Genomic DNA, 18,242 nt, shown 5'->3' with positions numbered 1-18,242 from the left:
GAATCTGTTGAAAGTTGGACATCAACTACTCAGGATGATTTTTAATGAATTTTTGAAAATTGACACAATTGTAGTGCATTGGCTGTATTAGATTGAATAAATGTTTCCATTAATTTCTGAGGAAATCTACAGTAAATCTGGATGAAACCTGGCACACAGGTACAGTAGGTGTCCTAGAGGAGGGATGTGTTGAAAGTTGGACATCAACTACTCAGGATGATTTTTAATGAATTTTTGAAAAATGACATAATTCTATTGTACTGACTGTATTAGATTGAATAAATGTTTCCATTAATTTCTGAGGAATTCTACAGTAAATCTGGATGAAACTTGGCACACAGGTACAGTAGGTGTCCCAGAGGGGGGATGTGTTGAAAGTTGGACATCAACTACTCAGGATGATTTTTAATGAATTTTTGAAAATTGACATAATTATAGTGTATTGGCTGTATTGCATTGAATACAAGTACCCTTTAATTTCTGAGGAATTCTACAGTAAATCTGGCTGAAACCTGGCACACAGGTACAGTAGGTGTCCCAGAGAAGGAATCTGTTGAAAGTTGGACATCAACTACTCAGGATGATTTTTAATGAATTTTTGAAAATTGACACAATTGTAGTGCATTGGCTGTATTAGATTGAATAAATGTTTCCATTAATTTCTGAGGAATTCTACAGTAAATCTGGATGAAACTTGGCACACAGGTACAGTAGGTGTCCCAGAGGGGGGATGTGTTGAAAGTTGGACATCAACTACTCAGGATGATTTTTAATGAATTTCTGACATTTCCATAATTGTATTGACTGTATCGGGCTGCTACATTGTAATTTGTGCGCGCGCGGGTATAGTCTTTCAATCGGCACATAAAGCGAAAAGGCGCTACCGTAAAGACTGGTGTAAAAGCGCAAGGAAATTTATGCGGCGGATAGGAGGCGGCTGGCTTGACCGCGGCTCACAAATGACGGCTCACTTTACCGCGGTGCTATGTCCGACGCATCAGTGGTCAACGCAATCGGCGCTGAGGGGGATGGGTGGGCCAGAAGGGCAGCATTAGCTAACGCTGACTTAGCATCAGAAAACGCTTGGATGCTGTCCGGAAACCAGTCAACGGGGTCATTAGCTTTTTTACCCTTTAACGCCCCATAAAGGGGCTTCAGCAGATGTGCCGCTCTGGGGAGAAAACGGTTGTAAAAATTCACCATCCCCAAAAATTCCTGCAGTGCCTTAACAGTCGTGGGACGCGGAAATTCCGAAACAGCTCGGACTTTGTCAGGCAACGGAACCGCGCCCTCGGCGGAAACACGGTGCCCAAGGAAATCGAGAACGGGCAACCCAAACTGGCATTTAGACGGATTAATAATCAGTCCATGCTCCGCCAAACGCTGAAAAACCTGACGCAGATGGAACATGTGCTGCTCCTTCGAGCTGCTGGCCACCAGTATATCATCAAGATATACAAAAACAAAGGGCAGCCCGCGCAAGACCGAGTCCATCAACCGCTGGAAGGTTTGGGCGGCACCTTTCAGGCCAAACGGCATGCGCAGAAACTCGAAAAGGCCGAAAGGTGTAATTACGGCGGTTTTGGGGACATCCTCCGCGCGCACGGGAACCTGGTGATATCCCCGTACCAAATCGATCTTAGAAAAAACCGAGGTCCCCGCAAGATGGGCGGAAAAATCTTGGATGTGGGGAATGGGATAACGATCGTTCTCCGTGACATTATTAAGACGGCGGAAATCCCCACAAGGTCGCCACCGACCATCAGATTTAGGCACCATGTGTAACGGAGAAGCCCAGGCACTGTTCGAACGCTGCACGATGCCCAGACGCTCCATGGTGGCAAATTCTTCCCTAGCGACAGCCAGTTTGGCGGGGTCGAGGCGGCGCGCGCGCGCGAACACCGGGGGCCCTACTGTAGTTATGTAATGCTCTACCCCATGCTTCGTCACCGTGCTCGAGAAAGTGGGGACAGTGAGTGAGGGAAACTCAGAAAGCAAACACTGAAAAACGTCACCCGAATCTACTGAGTTAGCATGCACCACGGGCTGAGCACCCCGAGTCAAACAGGGTAATGAGGAAAAGGACACAGCATCAATTAAACGTCTGTTAGCCACATCAACCAGTAGTCCGTGAGCACAAAGAAAATCAGCGCCTATTATAGGCACAGAGCTAGCAGCAACAACAAAGTTCCACTGAAAGTCACGGTCGTGAAAGCAAACAGTCACCAACCTTTCACCGAAGGTTTTGATGGGAGAGCCATTAGCCGCTGTTAGCAATGGCCCGCAACCCTCAGCTAGCCTGTCCGAGCCAGCCGGGGGAAGAAGGCTCTTCTGTGAGCCGGAGTCCACCAGGAAACGCCTCCCCGAGCGTGAGTCCTCTAAGAAAAGCAGCCTTTCCTTGTTGCCAGCGGTCGCGGCTGCTACAGAGCGCTGACATGCCCGTTTCCCTGGGTCTGGAAACTGCAAGGCGGGAGGCAGCGCCGTGCCTTCGCTCCAAAACGCTGGTGATAAAAACAAAGCCCCTTTCCGCGGTGCCGCCGTGCAGCGATTCCGGCCACAGTGGACGAGTCGGAGGGCCCGTGGAGCATCGGTGAGGGGGAGGGGGAGGGGGAAAACGCTGGTGGGTCCTGAATAACCGTCTGGACGCCGAAAGTCCTGGTAGCCAGGAGGATGCGATCCGCCTCTTCCGCAAGGGAGCGGTAATCCTTCGTGGCCAATAGCGGGGAGTTGGCAAGGCCAGCGCGCACTGGAGCCGGCAGCTGTCGAAGAAAGAGGTGGGTGAAGAGAAATCCTCCGTCCTCCGCGCCCAGCAAGGACAGCATGCTCTCCATGAGCTCGAGGGCGGTGCCGTCGCCCAGGCCCGCGATGGAAAGGAGTTTCTCGGCCCGCTCAGCATCAGAGAGGGAGTAACGCCGCAGCAGCAGCCCCTTGAGGGCGGCGTACTTGCCCTGGGCTGGAGGATCCCGGAGGAGAGTCATCACACGGCGGGTTGACAGCGGGTCAAGTGAGGCCATCACATGGTGGTATTTAGTGTCGTCGGCTGAAACTCCACGAAGAGCAAACTGAGCTTCTACGTGCATGAACCATGAAGGAGGATCGTGAAGCCAAAAATCCGGCAATTTAAGCGCCACAGCAAACGCAGCCATCGGCGGAGGTGAAGGTCCGGCGGCCGCCGATGCTTCCACGCCAGAGCTGGCTTCGTCGTCGAGCCTTAGCATGTTCACTACAGGGGTCACCAATGTGGAGGTATGTAACAACGACAGGAGAGGTCTCAGTGTCTCACTCCAACAACTTTATTAACTGACAGAACTTCACATATAGTCAGCGCCAAAATCTCCACCCCCACACTTCCTTTCAACTTGTGTGTGAGTGGAGCCACCTGGTGGTCCGCCACAATATAATCTTTAATCCCTATACATATTATTTCCCTCTGTAACACATCATCATTATCAGTTTTAGACAGAACAGACAGATTGGGTATTTTGGTCAGGTCACAATTAAATTAATAAAAATAATCGATAAATAATACAAAAATCTTCCTCACAATCACATAAGAAAGTTCTACATATTGAATACAACAATGTAACAGGACAGTTAAACCATTTTTATCTGTACAAATAGATGTTCACTTTTGTTTTTCCACATATTTCACATACTTTATGATATACTGCACTTTTGGCCAACATTACAGAAAAGCAGAGGGTTACAGGTTTAACCCCAGTTCTCTGAGTCTTTAAAGGTTCATGAGCGTGAGGATGTTCATCTCCAAACCCAGGTCAAATAATATTTGGAGCAGCTTTTATGTTGTTTGGAGTAGTGGTTTTATTTAACTGGTAAATAGAATTTGTCCCAGGTGTGATCCTCAGCTTCAGCAAGTTTCTTTTTCTCTTGCATTCAAGATGATGCTGGCGGACGATATTTATGTTATAAAGCCAACACACTGCACACTTTTACTGCAGAGAAAAATGAAATCAGTTGACGTGAACAAACACTCGAGTAAACAACAATGTCAGGGCTAGGTTTTTTTCTTTCTTTTGTTTAAAAAGCACCTTTTGACTAAGCCTTGGGAACCCATTAGCTAGTCTGTAGACTTAGCTTCTGGCAGAAATGGCAAAGCCCAAGACAATTTGTTTCACATCCTGATCATTGTTTACAAAAAAACCTATCAATTAAAACGCAAAATCTTCCTTAGAAAGAATCCAATTTAGTATACTCAAAGCAACAAGACTTACTTTTGATCCTTGATGGTTGTTCACACTTGGCGATGATTTCCAGAATTTAACATTGTGGTTAACACACCGAGTCTCAGTAAGGTCATAGCTATATCAGAGAATTGTCTTAAATATACACAAGAACTGCCACTCTGTGGACTTCCAGTTTGATAGGGGTTCTATGAGATAGTCCTGGATAACTGGGGAGTTCCCAGTTTAATCTGATTTAATCTTTCTGGGATTTCAAGCATGCAAACTCTTCTCTAAGGATTTCTGGCTCTTACTGTAGATTGTAGAAGTCTATGCAACCTCAGTAAACATTTTCCCAACGAGTTCATGGTCTCAGTCGCTACTTTCAAGTGTTACTGAATACAGCATAGTGTTTATTTTGCAAATTGTGGTCCCTGTTAATGTCAAAAAGGATGAAAGGCTGATAAAGCAAGGTATGGGAGTGGGTGCGGTAGATCCACTCCTCGTTTGACACATTTAGCCAGAAGACACTCAGCTCGAAGGGACTTCACTGAGGGGGGTGGCTAAGGTAACGGTGGCTACGTCCATCTTTTAGACTGTTCGTGCCTCTAGCCAACACCTTTACAAGTGTGTGGGAATTATAAGTTGTACGCAACGGCCAAACAACATGGTGGAAATATTTCAGAATATTCTAGTTTTGCAGCCTGAAGCTCATTAAACTAGCGAACAATTTCATACAGCACTGCTTCTTTATGTTATGCAATAAACCTCTGATAAAACTGACTTGTGTTTGTTTGGTTTGTTTTTAGCTTCGGAGTCAAAAATAAAGGGATAATTTTTTTCCGGGTATTATTATCGTGCGGTCTGACTTAGTCAAAAGCTGCACGTGGCAAACCAAGCCCTGGTCATTCAGCACAGCTTCAGTATAGACACACACATACATATCCACATGCATCCGCAACCTTTCACGCAGCCACACAACGCACTCCCCGCACACATACACCCACAGGAACGGACAGCCAACGTGGTGAAGACTTGATGTCCACGGCGTCTGTTTTCTTTCTACACCCACGAGTCGGGGGAGCCGGTGAACTTGTTCGCCCTGTTTGAAGGCCTCCGTGTGGTGGAGTAGAAGTCCACATAGTTGGTGTTTGCTTTGAATCGGAGCGACTGGGTGGCGTAGCCGTCGGGAGAAGACGGGGTCAGGTGGGCCGGTTCGTCCTCAAAGTGCTCCTCGCCGTAGCCTTGTGGGGACGACAGGTACATTCTGTAGCTGTTGAAGTTCTTCCTGTCGGGTTCGTCGTAGAATGGCTCTGGGTGCTTGGAAAACAATGTAATCAGTCAGTCTATATAAAATCAACCAAACTGAGAAAACATCCTTACCTGGATGATTGAGCACGACATTACTGTATGATGAAACAACAAAAGGCTTCTTACCTGGGATCTTCTCAGATCCTCTCCTGACTGGGAGGAATAGGTCCCAATGAAATATGGGGTTTTCTTCTCTGACCCTGAGGTGAAAAATCCATAAGTAGAGAGTAAAATAAATATAACTCCAAACTGAAATGGTGGTTGTTTGAGAGAAACACCAGTGTGCAGATCCCTGAGGAATGCCACAAACCTGTGTACTGCCGTTTGTGTAAACTGTTGTCTCCATAATATGTGTCGAGTTGCATAGATGACTGGGCCCGCTGATAGTTTGAACTGTGTCTTCTTATCCCGAGCATCGCTGGCGAGGATGTTGCACTACCGCCTGAAAACAAAGCCAACCAGAAAAATAAAACAGTGATATGATTTAAACCAAATCCTGTTTCCCCCCCAACAATCTATTACTGAAATATGATCATCGGTTTGATGTCTCTCACACCTGATTGAATGACGGGGGACATCTGCATTGGGCTGGTGGGTAGGGTCGGCTGAGAGCGGTATCGGTCCCGCTCCAGAGTGGAGACGGGGGTGACAAAGTGGGTGTAGTTCCAGCCATCCTGTTCACATGTACGACAAAAAGAAAATAAAGAGGCATGCTTGTGCACACATGTAGGAGCTCCTGCAGGGTTTCTTTAATATGAATACATACATTTAAAACCTCCCCCCAAAAAACAAAATTGGCTCTATAGAATAGACAAAAGACTTATGGAATTAGGCTATGGATACTGGAAAAAACAAAAAACATCAAACGTTTCCAAGGCTGTTGGAATTTAGATGCTCAAATTGCTGCAGCACCTGCTGGGGGAATGGTTGAGGACCTACATGTACTTAAACTACTGCATTTACGTAGATTTCATCCATTCACCTTCTGCCACAGACCTCCCTGACCACCTCCTCCTGATCTCCTGTGGGGAACAGTATTGTAGGGTCCTTTACCTTACAATATAAATCACCTTGAGGCAACTGTTGCTATATAATAATTTGAACTGAATTAAATTTTCTGTCAGAGAACCATGGCCTCAGACTTGATTCCCACCCCTGTTGCTTCACACTCAACTGTAAACCACCCCAAAGCAAACAGGGGCCATCCCCCGACGGAGCCAAAAGAACCACATAATCTGCAAAAAGCTGAGATGACATCTTGAGACCCTCCACTCTTTGGCTGTTCCTAGAAATTCTGACCATAAAAGTCATGACCACAATTGGTGGCGCAACTGGACCGGAAGGTTTCATCAGTTTGAATCCTGTGCCACAACACTTTTACCGCATAAGAGTTACAGGTTTGTTACGAATTTTGCCTGTGGCTGTAACAGTCAGTGGTGAATTCCTTTATTCTTTGTCAATTTGGCTTTCATAACAGCTGCTGTGTTTAATTGGTAATATCAGTGGCTGCCGTTTCAAATCTGGCTTTCCTAAGAATCATATAAGATGAGACTTTTACAGCATGTGTCATTTATGCAGATCCTACATCATGAGTCATCCTCATGGCACGAAACATGTCCCTTCAGCTGTGAATGTTTCTCCTTTCTTTATAGTTGAAACAGGAAGAGCGATTTATTGAAGCATGTGCAAAAACATGTAAATACAAGCATATAAGGGAAAAACAGTTTGTACCATGCTAACGAGCTGGAAGTCAGTATTTGGTGTGACCACCTTTATTCTTCAGCACAGTCTGAACTCTCTTTCTTGTTATTTCTTTAAGTCGTCTCCAGGAATAGTTCTCCAGGTTTCTTGAAGGACATTCAAAGCTCTTCTTTGGATGTTTCTGCCTTTTGTTCTGTTCTCTGTCAACATGATCCCACACTGCTTCAATAATGTTGAGGTCCGGGCTCCGGGGAGGCCGATCCATGACTGATAGTGTTCCACTGTGTGTTTTTCTGTCCAGGTATTTATTGCATTGGCAGTGTGTTTGGGATCATTGTGATGATCAGTGCTTGATTTTTTTCCTTTCTTAAGGACATTTTTTTCCAGACACTCTTCATCTGCTCTAGATATATATATATTTTTAGGCCCGATACCTCTTGTTTTGTTCTCCGCTTGTCCCGTCGCTTCAAATTTTTAAAGACTCCACAGTACATAGGTCACTTTTATCACACTTTTATCACAGCAAAACAGCTCTGGGGTTTTGCTGTGGCACTTTGCACAAAATTGATGGAATAATGAAGGAGGAGGACTACCTCCAAAATCTTGAACCTCACCTCTAATCAGCAGCTTCCAACAAATTGAAATGTGGACACAGTTGGATGTTACAGCAGGACAACGATCCCAAACACACATCACAACTGGGTGGCTGTAGCTCAGGCGGTAGAGCAGGTCATCATCTACTGATCGGAAGGTTGGTGGTTCGATTCCTGGCTTCCCCTAGTCTGCATGCCAAATATCCTTGGGCAAGATACTAACCCCAAATTGCTCTCCGATGCATCCATCGTGTATGTGAATGTTACTTAGAAAGCACTTAGAAAAATGTGCTTGTGCAAATGGGTGTGAATGGGTGAATGCACAAGTTGTGTAAAGCGCTTTGAGTGCTCAGAAGAGTAGAAAAGCGCTATATAAGAACCAGTCCATCTACCATTTACTGAGGGATGTGATATGCTGATAGCCTTTTCTTATCTTAGCAGCCACATTTTGATAGATGAGACCAAGGGACTCTCATTCCAATGAAGTCAGATTAACAGAAGGGAGTGCACTTCTGAAAGAGACTTTGGATAATGAAGGCCTTGAATGATTACCGTGCCCTGAATTACAAACAGACGATAAGAAAGATAATCAGCATCTCCCTGAAAGAGCCTTTAAATTTCTTGAGGTGTAAATGGAGTTTTAATTCCATCAGTGTGAGTTCTTCCACATGTGTCTGCTCGTACCCACCTGTTTGTAGAGGGTCCTCAGCTCTCTGTACTGCCACAGGGTGTTCAGCACCTGAGCAGCTGCCTTCACAACCTTCATCGAATATCTGTGACACACACAGTATGTAAAATAAAATGAGTTAAACCAGTTAAGGAGTGCCTGATTTTCTGTCACCCATCACCTGTCACAGTGGTAGATGTTCATTATAAACGTAGCGAAATGAGTTCAATAATAAAAACATGGAGGTGGTCACGTCTTACCCTTTCCCTCGACCTTTGCTGATATCCACCAGTTTCTCGATGCCTCCGCTGTCGGCTAAAGCTTTGGCGTTCTCCATGTTGCGGCTGATGACTTCATGCAGCGTGCAACAGACTGATGCCACCGTGTCGTCTGACAGCACAGTGGGACTGCCGCCAGGCAGCCGGTTCACCAGATCCCGCATGGCGTACTTTCCTGCAGGTGGAGAGACAGACAGAACAGAAGGTCTGGATCTGCTCTTAGTGGATTAACAAACAAGTTTAACAAACAAGAATTGGTGGCACAAGATTGAATTAATGTCGGAGAATTGTAGATTTACAAAAGTTGGGAAGGTCTCTTCGAGCCATTTCAAAACAACTGCAGATTCCAAGATCATCAGATCAAACAATAATAAGTACATGTAATTCAGACGTGTCACCAATTTGCCAGAAGAAGACAAGATGACTCCAGGGCTCAAACCTGTCATGAACTGAAAACATCTGGAACACCAGCGTCACCGTCCACAGCGGAGTGAGTTTTACATTACCATGGACAGAAAGAAGCCCCTGCTCCAATATAGACGAGCCAAATACCTTCTGGAGAAAAGCTTTATAGTCAGAGAAGACAAAGATTGAGCTTTTTGGTCAAAATGAAAAGATGTTTAGAGGAGTAAAGGTACGGCTCTCAAAACCTGAGAACACTATACCAGCTGCTAAGCATGGTGGTGGTACCATCATGCTCTGGGGCTGTTTTGCTGTGGCACTTTGCACAAAATTGATGGAATAATGAAGGAGGAGGACTACCTCCAAAATCTTGAACCTCACCTCTAATCAGCAGCTTCCAACAAATTGAAATGTGGACATAGTTGGATGTTACAGCAGGACAACGATCCCAAACACACATCACAACTGGGGTTCGAGTGGATACAGCAGGCTAGCATTAAGCTTCAGGAATGGCCTTCCCAAAGTCTCTTACAGTGGGGCAAAAAAGTATTTAGTCAGCCACCGATTGTGCAAGTTCCCCCACTTAAAATGATGACAGAGGTCAGTAATTTGCACCAGAGGTACACTTCAACTGTGAGAGACAGAATGTGAAAAAAAAATCCATGAATTCACATGGTAGGATTTGTAAAGAATTTATTCGTAAATCAGGGTGGAAAATAAGTATTTGGTCACCTCAAACAAGGAAAATCTCTGGCTCTCACAGACCTGTAACGTCTTCTGTAAGAAGCTTTTCTGTCCCCCACTCGTTACCTGTATGAATGGCACCTGTTTGAACTCATCATCTGTATAAAAGACACCTGTCCACAGCCTCAAACAGTCAGACTCCAAACTCCGCCATGGCCAAGACCAAAGAGCTTTCGAAGGACACCAGGAAAAGTATTGTAGACCTGCACCAGACTGGGAAGAGTGAATCTACAATAGGCAAGCAGCTTGGTGTGAAAAAATCAACTGTGGGAGCAATCATCAGAAAATGGAAGACATACAAGACCACTGATAATCTCCCTCGATCTGGGGCTCCACGCAAGATCTCATCCCGTGGGGTCAAAATGATCATGAGAACGGTGAGCAAAGATCCCAGAACCACACGGGGGGACCTGGTGAATGACCTGCAGAGAGCTGGGACCAAAGTAACAAAGGTCACCATCAGTAACACACTACAACGGCAGGGAATCAAATCCCGCAGTGCCAGACGTGTTCCGCTGCTGAAGCCAGTGCATGTCCAGGCCCGTCTGAAGTTTGCCAGAGAGCACATGGATGATACAGCAGAGGATTGGGAGAATGTCATGTGGTCAGATGAAACCAAAGTAGAACTTTTTGGTATAAACTCAACTCGTCGTGTTTGGAGGAAGAAGAATACTGAGTTGCATCCCAAGAACACCATACCTACTGTGAAGCATGGGGGTGGAAACATCATGCTATGGGGCTGTTTTTCTGCCAAGGGGACAGGACGACTGATCCGTGTTAAGGACAGAATGAATGGGGCCATGTATCGTGAGATTTTGAGCCAAAACCTCCTTCCATCAGTGAGAACTTTGAAGATGAAACGAGGCTGGGTCTTCCAACATGACAATGATCCAAAACACACCGCCCGGGCAACAAAGGAGTGGCTCCGTAAGAAGCATTTGAAAGTCCTGGAGTGGCCTAGCCAGTCTCCAGACCTCAACCCCATAGAAAATCTGTGGCGGGAGTTGAAAGTCCGTGTTGCTCGGCGACAGCCCCAAAACATCACTGCTCTCGAGAAGATCTGCATGGAGGAATGGGCCAAAATACCAGCTACTGTGTGTGCAAACCTGGTAAAGACCTATAAGTAAACGTTTGACCTCTGTTATTGCCAACAAAGGTTATGTTACAAAGTATTGAGTTGTATTTTTGTTATTGACCAAATACTTATTTTCCACCCTGATTTACGAATAAATTCTTTACAAATCCTACCATGTGGATTCATGGATTTTTTTTTCACATTCTGTCTCTCACAGTTGAAGTGTACCTCTGGTGCAAATTACTGACCTCTGTCATCATTTTAGGTGGGGGAACTTGCACAATCGGTGGCTGACTAAATACTTTTTTGCCCCACTGTATATATACTTAAGTATATGTTTGAACCTGTATGCATGTATACGTCTGAAATTTGTGCACCCACTTCAGGATTTCATTAACACTGAACATGTGTAAATGTGTAACAGTGCTGTTTATTTGCAGGCAGAGTATTAAGAGATGTTTAGTTTTGCTGAATCAGTTTTAGTGACCGTCTTTCGTTCCTTTTACTGCAGCTCTATACTTGGGCGTGGCAAGATGCCACAACCCAAGAATGACTGTTCACAGGTAAGCTTTAGGTGTTCACCCTTCCCAGGAGCAGCATTTAGGCATTAGCTCTACTTTAACTGTAATTTGTTTGCAGATAGGAGAGGGCACAAATGTAGGATTGTGTCACCACTAGGGGGCAACGTAATGTCAAAGACTGAGTATGTGCTGGCTTTGAATAAACAGTTGAGGGGTGTGTGTGTGTACCTATCAGTTCCTTGTTGCGGCTGTCCAATGCCATGTTACGCAGAGCGGTGGCGACGGAGCAGACTACCCGGTCGTTGTCCATCCTCAGCAGCTCCACCAGGATGGGAAGGCCCTTCTCCTTACGCACCGCTGCTCGGATGTAGGCCGAAAACTGCAAAAATAGAAACAGAGTTTTAAATGCCCCGAAAGGAGTCAAATATTGTTTTTACCCATCAGATTCCTACTGTGACAAACACAAGACTTGACCTGCGATGTCTCTGTTTGTATTCACTGGAGGTTTGAAGTTGGCAAAATAGGACTGAGATGAAAGCTGATGGCTTGTTCTGATGTTCCAAAGAAACAGTTCAGAAAGTCTCGAGAACTATTGCTCAAGAGCGCTTTATAATGGACAAACAAGTCTGGCTGCTTGGTGGCTCAAGACTTTTCCACAGTGTTGTCTATAATTAGGAAAATCTGCACCTTGTGTTAGCCTTAGACGAGGTCTTACCTTCCAGTTTCCTGCAGAGAGGTTCTGCAGGGACCCGGCAGCGCCCTCCAGGGTGGCGGGGTTGGAGCTTTCAGCCAGCAGGTTGAGGTACGGCTTCACCACCATTGGGTGCCACAGCGGCTCTGCTCCTCTCAGAGACTGGGAGAAACCCGGGACTGTCCCGACACCGTCCCACTGCGACAAACGCACCAAGGCACAGAAAGTGAAGTCGAGTTTGTATAATTGGGAGTGCTTAAACTGCTTAAAGGGCGATTCCTCTAAGGGTTGCTTGATCCAGGAGAGGGAAAATTTTATTTACATAAACTCTTTACATAAAAACAAGCACCTAAAACCAGCTTAGAATCAATAACTAACCCACGGAGCAGCCAATTCATTTCTCTTTATCCAAATTATACAATGATTCAGTTCAGATGGCTGTAAACAGAATATATTTGTGGAAAAATTACCTTCATTTTCCCTTATTTGCTTCCGTCCTTCCTTCCTTCCTTTCTGGGTTCATTTCAGAGGTTTTGATTTCTCGTTATGATTTGTATAACCTAATCAACCAATCAATAAAGAAGCTGTTCCCATGATGAGTCTCCACAGCAGATCGTCTGCCTCCGTCTCATCCTGTCTCTATCATCTTCCTCTGTCACACCAACTATGAAGCAATCCATGAAGCTTCTCTGTGGTCTTCCTCTTTATCGCCTGCCTGGCAGCTAAGAACTTTTGAAGATTTCAGTTTTCAGTTTAAATCTAGAGCTACAAGGACCCGTCATGTCTCATATTTGCTTTCACTTGCTGACGAATACAGAGGACAGCAAACCTTACAGCTGTGCGGTTGCCCAGTTTTCCTGTCGGGATAAATTATATGAAGGCAAAAGGTGAGATTTTTGTGGTTTCTGTTGTGGATCAGTCCCACTGCATTCAGAGTCCGTTTGCGCCAGGTATAAACTGGAGGGTTCCCTGAGATCACCAGACTAGCTTTTGAGTTCTCAGATTGCTCAACAGGTAACTGCTCTTATACACATCTTGTATATTTTTAGTACTTTTAAAGCACATAAACATCTTTTCATGCTTTAAAAGAATGCCTGTAAAAGGCCTCAGTCGTACCTTGGAGTCGGGCCAGCCGCCTCTCTTCCTGCCACGCCTCCTCTTGCCCCAGCAGAGGTAGTCCAGCTCCTTGGCTGGGGAGGAGAACCCCAGCAGGGTGTCCAGCTCCTGGTTGCCGAGGAGGCGAGAGGAGGGCATCTCCATCTCCAGGCGGTACGAAAGGTTCCTCAGGGTGCAGACGCTGTTCTCCACTATCTGAAAGTAAAAATGAGAACTGAGCATTTCTTTTGTTTCTGCCTCTTCTTCTGTGTTTCCTGCTAATGAAACCTGATGGTGGTGCTAGAGGAAAGTTTTCACATAAAATCAAACATTAGACATCTGCTCTGCAGAGCTCTTGTTTCAGCCTGTGGATGGTGCAAAAGGTTTATTTCTGTTATATGATGTTTTGTCTGTGCAAGTAGTTTAGAATTTTCAGACCACTGACATCGATGTTTTATTGCTTAAGCTATTTATTTCTATTTGTTAGCTAAGGTAGCTGGGACACTACATCCTCTTCTTGTTTGCATGATGATGATATTATGCCACACGTCTGCAACACTTCTGTGCTGTAGTTGTATTTTCTGTACTGAACATGTGATGCCCTTGGATGTTTCCCCAGTTTGCTTGTTATCGTGTTTTAGAGGTTCAAGCTTTATATTAACTTTTAATATCATTATTAAAAGGTCAGCGTCTTTTATTTTCATATCAATGAATCTTTTGTGAACTACAGATGATCATTAAGCCTATACAGCTATATATATATAATTTTTTTTTTTTTTTTTTACTTGGTGGTGATAGCCACAAACACCTATGTTTGATTCTTGAAACACATTTTTCTGTTCCTAGGTTTTCAATTATAGGAACTATTACCACAGCAATAGTACTTAGTAGTAAAAGTACTTATGGATCTATCTGTGAAGTGTTGAAGGGTTATCAACTGAAGATGAACACAGGCCAGGGTTCACTTCCATGCAATACCAATTTGTACCACAGGATGGTGCAAGTGAGTCAAGTAAGCATTTAAAAAGATTTGCCTACATTTCAATCCATTATTGTATTAGTAATTTAAAATCAGGTGGTGCCTAAAAACAAACAGCAAATGCTAAACATCAGCACACCCCTGAAAACATTTCATCACACCCACTGGTAAAACGTTGCACCCTGGTGGTCAAAATTGTAGTTGAATTTATGAATGCATAACATCTAAACACATGTATAGTACGTTTATGTGGCCTGGCCACGTACTAAGTAACTGACAGGGCATCCTTATAACAGCAGTCTCAGTAGCTGTAGTTTGCACATACTGCAGTATGTGAGTATTGAGGGATCAGATTCAGGTCCCCAGAGTGCGGTTCCAGCTGTGTCTGGGTCAGGTTAAGTTGGGATGACTCTCTCGGGGATAAACTGTGACAAAACATGACTCACACACTCATGTGCATCTTTGTGTGTTTGTGCTTTGCTGCACCTTGCTGTCGTAATCGGAGGTGTTGACGCAGGCTCTGAGGACGTGGAGCAGCGAGTCGACCAGACCTTCACAGCACCGCAGCTGACTCCTCGCCTCTTCCCCTGCTGAGCTCAGGTTCCTGACACACACACACACACACACACACACACACACACACACACACACACACACACACACACACACACACACACACACGAAACACATTAATTCAGACTCAGGTGCAGTGTGTGGATTCCCCCACTGGGTGGCTTCAAACCTGCCTGGATACAGTAAAGAAGGGAGCTGATCCTCCAATAGGAACCTCCAGCTGCTGCTAATGGAAAGCTGCCATGAGAAAACTGCACAACAGCAGCAAAGAAATCCCACAATGCATTTCCATACCATCAACCTACAGCCTCACGCCAGTCTAAGTGAAGCAAAGTGCCCGAGGCTCGCGTGCACGCGCCGCTTCCCCACAGCACTTCAAAGCTGTTTGAGACACGTCGTGCAGTTTTCTGCTTCAGGGAGCACACCTGGACTGGAAGTCTCCACTCAGCAGTTTTGAAGTTTTGTGTTTGGTAAATAAATCTACAACTAAGGGAAGTATTGCATCCTTAAGACCCGACTCTTGGTGTTACCTTACAGGTACGGTTTCTCCCCTACTAACAACGGAGACACACGAGAGGTAGATAAAAGATTTAGCCACTCATGAAACAGATCACATACTGAAAAGAGTCTTAATGCATCAGGAGATTTATGTTTTACTTGCACTGTTGCTTTACATAAAATTACAGTGCTTCAGAATTTGGTGAAAAAAGTTGGATTACAATGTGATGCACTGAGTAGCTTCTTATTTCTTCAACAGCCACGTCTGGTCGTGGAAAAAGTGCTAGTGCAAGTCGTAAAGCTCAAATTATTGAGAAAGCAGCTGAAACGACTGTTTCTAAAGCCCGGAAGGAGTGAGGTGACCCTTCATGTCTGAGGACAAAATGAGGTCTCAGTGAACATTTCCACGCGCACAATTCAATTCAATTTTATTTATATAGCACCAAATCACAACAAAAGTCACCTCAAGGCGCTTAAATTAAATTAAAAAGAGAACTTGAGAGTTTGGGACTGAACAGCCCTGTAGCCTTAAAAACTAAATATCGGCGAGGCTAATCGGAAAAAAGAAAATGTCAGCCTGCTTGGGAGTAGAGGCTGGACTCTGGAAAAAGGTCATGTGGTCTGACGAGTGCAGATTTACTCTGTTCCAGAATGATGGGTGCACTGGGGTAAAAGGAGAGGCGGATAAAGTGATGCATCCGCCTACAGCACAAGCCTGTGGGGGCGGTGCTATAATTTGGAGTTGGATCGACCTCAGAAGATGAGGTCAGCTGATTACCTGAACACACCGAACGACCAGGATGTTTTTTCTTTCCATGACGGCATGGGCATGATCCAACATGTCAATCGCAGGATTCATCACACTCAAAAGAAAAGAACGGTTGGAAGTATTAATCGCTATCGCTGGACTACTTTAATGTTCAAGAAATCTTCAGCAGCAATCCGGTCGTTAAGTGATGACGCGACGAATCCTACTTCCGGGCCTAAAGTAGTCTGCGTTTAATATGGCTTTTGTGTTGTTAACATGTTTAATGTTATGTATTTTCTTCTATTTAATCTCAAAAAGCTCCTAAAACAGTCAGTGATCCCTGTTGACCTCCCTCGGCTTTTATTACCGCTAATCATTTATTTAAGCTCAGTTTTTAAAACCTTAGGATGTAACTACAGCCCAGCCCATGCAACAGTATATGAATGACTAACCTCGTATTGTGGATGGATTATCTCAGTTGTTCTCCTGGCTGAAGTTTGGTCCTTTTACAGCATCCTGCCATGCGATTACATTTGTTCCTGACCACCGAGAACACTCACGGTAACTTTTATCGAGTGGAAAAAAAGTTAGCTTGTTTATATTATGCTAACATAGCTGTGTCGCTAGCGGTCACGTAGCACATCATTATATACCAGCTAGCCCAACTTCAGTAACCCTACAAACGTCGCTGCTGTTTAGTTTTCTGTCTTCATTTATGCTGGAAGTGATAGCAGAGCTGTACGTTTTAATTTGTTTCCAAAACCCCGCAGTCAGGACATGCTATATTGTATTTAGATAGAAGCTAGCGAGCTAACTTCCTGCTAACTTCTAACTCCGTTAAATGTCATAAATTCCGTTTTCATGGATGCCTGGATGTTAAACTCAATTGTTACACTTGGTAGAGCAGAACGCTGATTATTGTACTGTCATGAACTTTAATATTTAACATGCCAACTGAAACCTGTAGAGTCTGAGATGTAGCACTTAAGCTCCGAGGATTGCACGGTCTGACCTTGGGGTGAATTTTCTGGGACGTCCACGCTTGGGAGGATTGGCAACTCTCTCAAATGTTCTCCATTTGTGAATAATCTTTCTCACTGTAGAACGATGGACATCTATAACCCTTCACAGACTGGTGTCTCAGACCAGCAAACTAAACTTCTGTTTTTATAGAGCCGCTCACACTTGCTGCTACATAAAACCTCAGATCTGAAGGAGGAAGTCCTTTCTTCTTCAGATGAGTGCGGCCGCTATTAATAAAGTGATTTCTAGTCTTAAGAACCACTCACGGCCCTTTACAGTAGATATTTTCATGTATGGTACATTAAACCAGCACTTTCTTCTGTGCACTTAAGCACATTTACACCTATGACCAACTATCTTTGGAGCTTGCCGAAGCACCCAAAGAGAACGAGACTCCACCCAGACTAGAGCCATGTTGATGTCAATCCCCTATTTTACTTTTAACCCCAACTGTCTGTAAATAGTCATGTGCTATGTCTTGATTTGGAAATTTAAAGCGTTTAATTCTTGCGGCTTCTCTGTAGCCCCCAGTGTGCGACTCTGCCATATGCCACTTTGATCTAATCCCAATTATTACCAGAACATCCTGAAGTGAACTAAATCATACGGGATAAAAGGAGCTTCTACTCTAAATTACATCTTTCAAATGAGTTCAAGACCTTAAAACTTTCTCTGCATGCTAACATTTGCAGGTAATAAATCTCAACCTTCATCCTGGGCTTTCAGTTTGAAGATACACTTTCTCTGGTATTTGCGTCTGTAGGCCAATATGGTCAAATGTTTCTTAAAGACTTCACGGCTGCATAAAATCTCCATTACAGAGCCCCTTATTGACGGATTATACGGCCGTGATTATGAGCTGTGGTTTTACAGAATCGTTAAGATGAAAAGTAGATGGGAAGGGGAGAAAAAGCAGCACAGACAACCAATAAATCCAAAAGTCGTCCTTGCATTTCAAAACCAGAATCAATTGAATAAGCAAACAGCGAGCCGGGTTACTCAGCAGGCTTAGGAGGCGATTATTTTCAGGGTGGAAATGAGGATGGATTTGCGTGGTTTGAGGACAGTTTCGGCTAAAGAGGTGTTTAATGTGTTGATGTGACGCGGACAAAGTTTGATGAATAACGTCATAATACCAACCATATTTCAAATTGGTTCTTTT

At 44.5% G+C, this 18,242-nt stretch overlaps 1 protein-coding gene across 2 annotated transcripts in view; it reads right to left on the bottom strand.

The window, feature by feature from the left end:
* Positions 1-2,754: 2,754 nt before the first annotated feature.
* LOC308393345 (plakophilin-4-like) overlaps positions 2,755-18,242 on the bottom strand; it is an 81,939-nt gene continuing 66,451 nt past the window's right edge. For both annotated transcript variants that reach the window (XM_080877039.1, XM_080877038.1), the window contains 10 exons: positions 14,725-14,842; positions 13,281-13,475; positions 12,189-12,362; positions 11,702-11,852; positions 8,714-8,906; positions 8,475-8,559; positions 6,049-6,166; positions 5,803-5,934; positions 5,619-5,692; positions 2,755-5,501 (listed from right to left, as the gene is read on the bottom strand). In XM_080877039.1, the coding sequence (XP_080733165.1) occupies positions 5,244-5,501; positions 5,619-5,692; positions 5,803-5,934; positions 6,049-6,166; positions 8,475-8,559; positions 8,714-8,906; positions 11,702-11,852; positions 12,189-12,362; positions 13,281-13,475; positions 14,725-14,842 (1,498 nt within the window). In that variant the 3' untranslated portion in view covers positions 2,755-5,243. The remainder of the gene's footprint in view (positions 5,502-5,618; positions 5,693-5,802; positions 5,935-6,048; positions 6,167-8,474; positions 8,560-8,713; positions 8,907-11,701; positions 11,853-12,188; positions 12,363-13,280; positions 13,476-14,724; positions 14,843-18,242) is intronic.

This window comes from Rhamphochromis sp. 'chilingali' (genome assembly GCF_963969265.1).
Source record: "Rhamphochromis sp. 'chilingali' genome assembly, chromosome: 3".
Classification (NCBI taxonomy): domain Eukaryota; kingdom Metazoa; phylum Chordata; class Actinopteri; order Cichliformes; family Cichlidae; genus Rhamphochromis; species Rhamphochromis sp. 'chilingali'.
The sequence above is the reverse complement of the archived record's forward strand: the minus strand, read 5'-3'. Positions and strand labels throughout refer to the sequence as shown.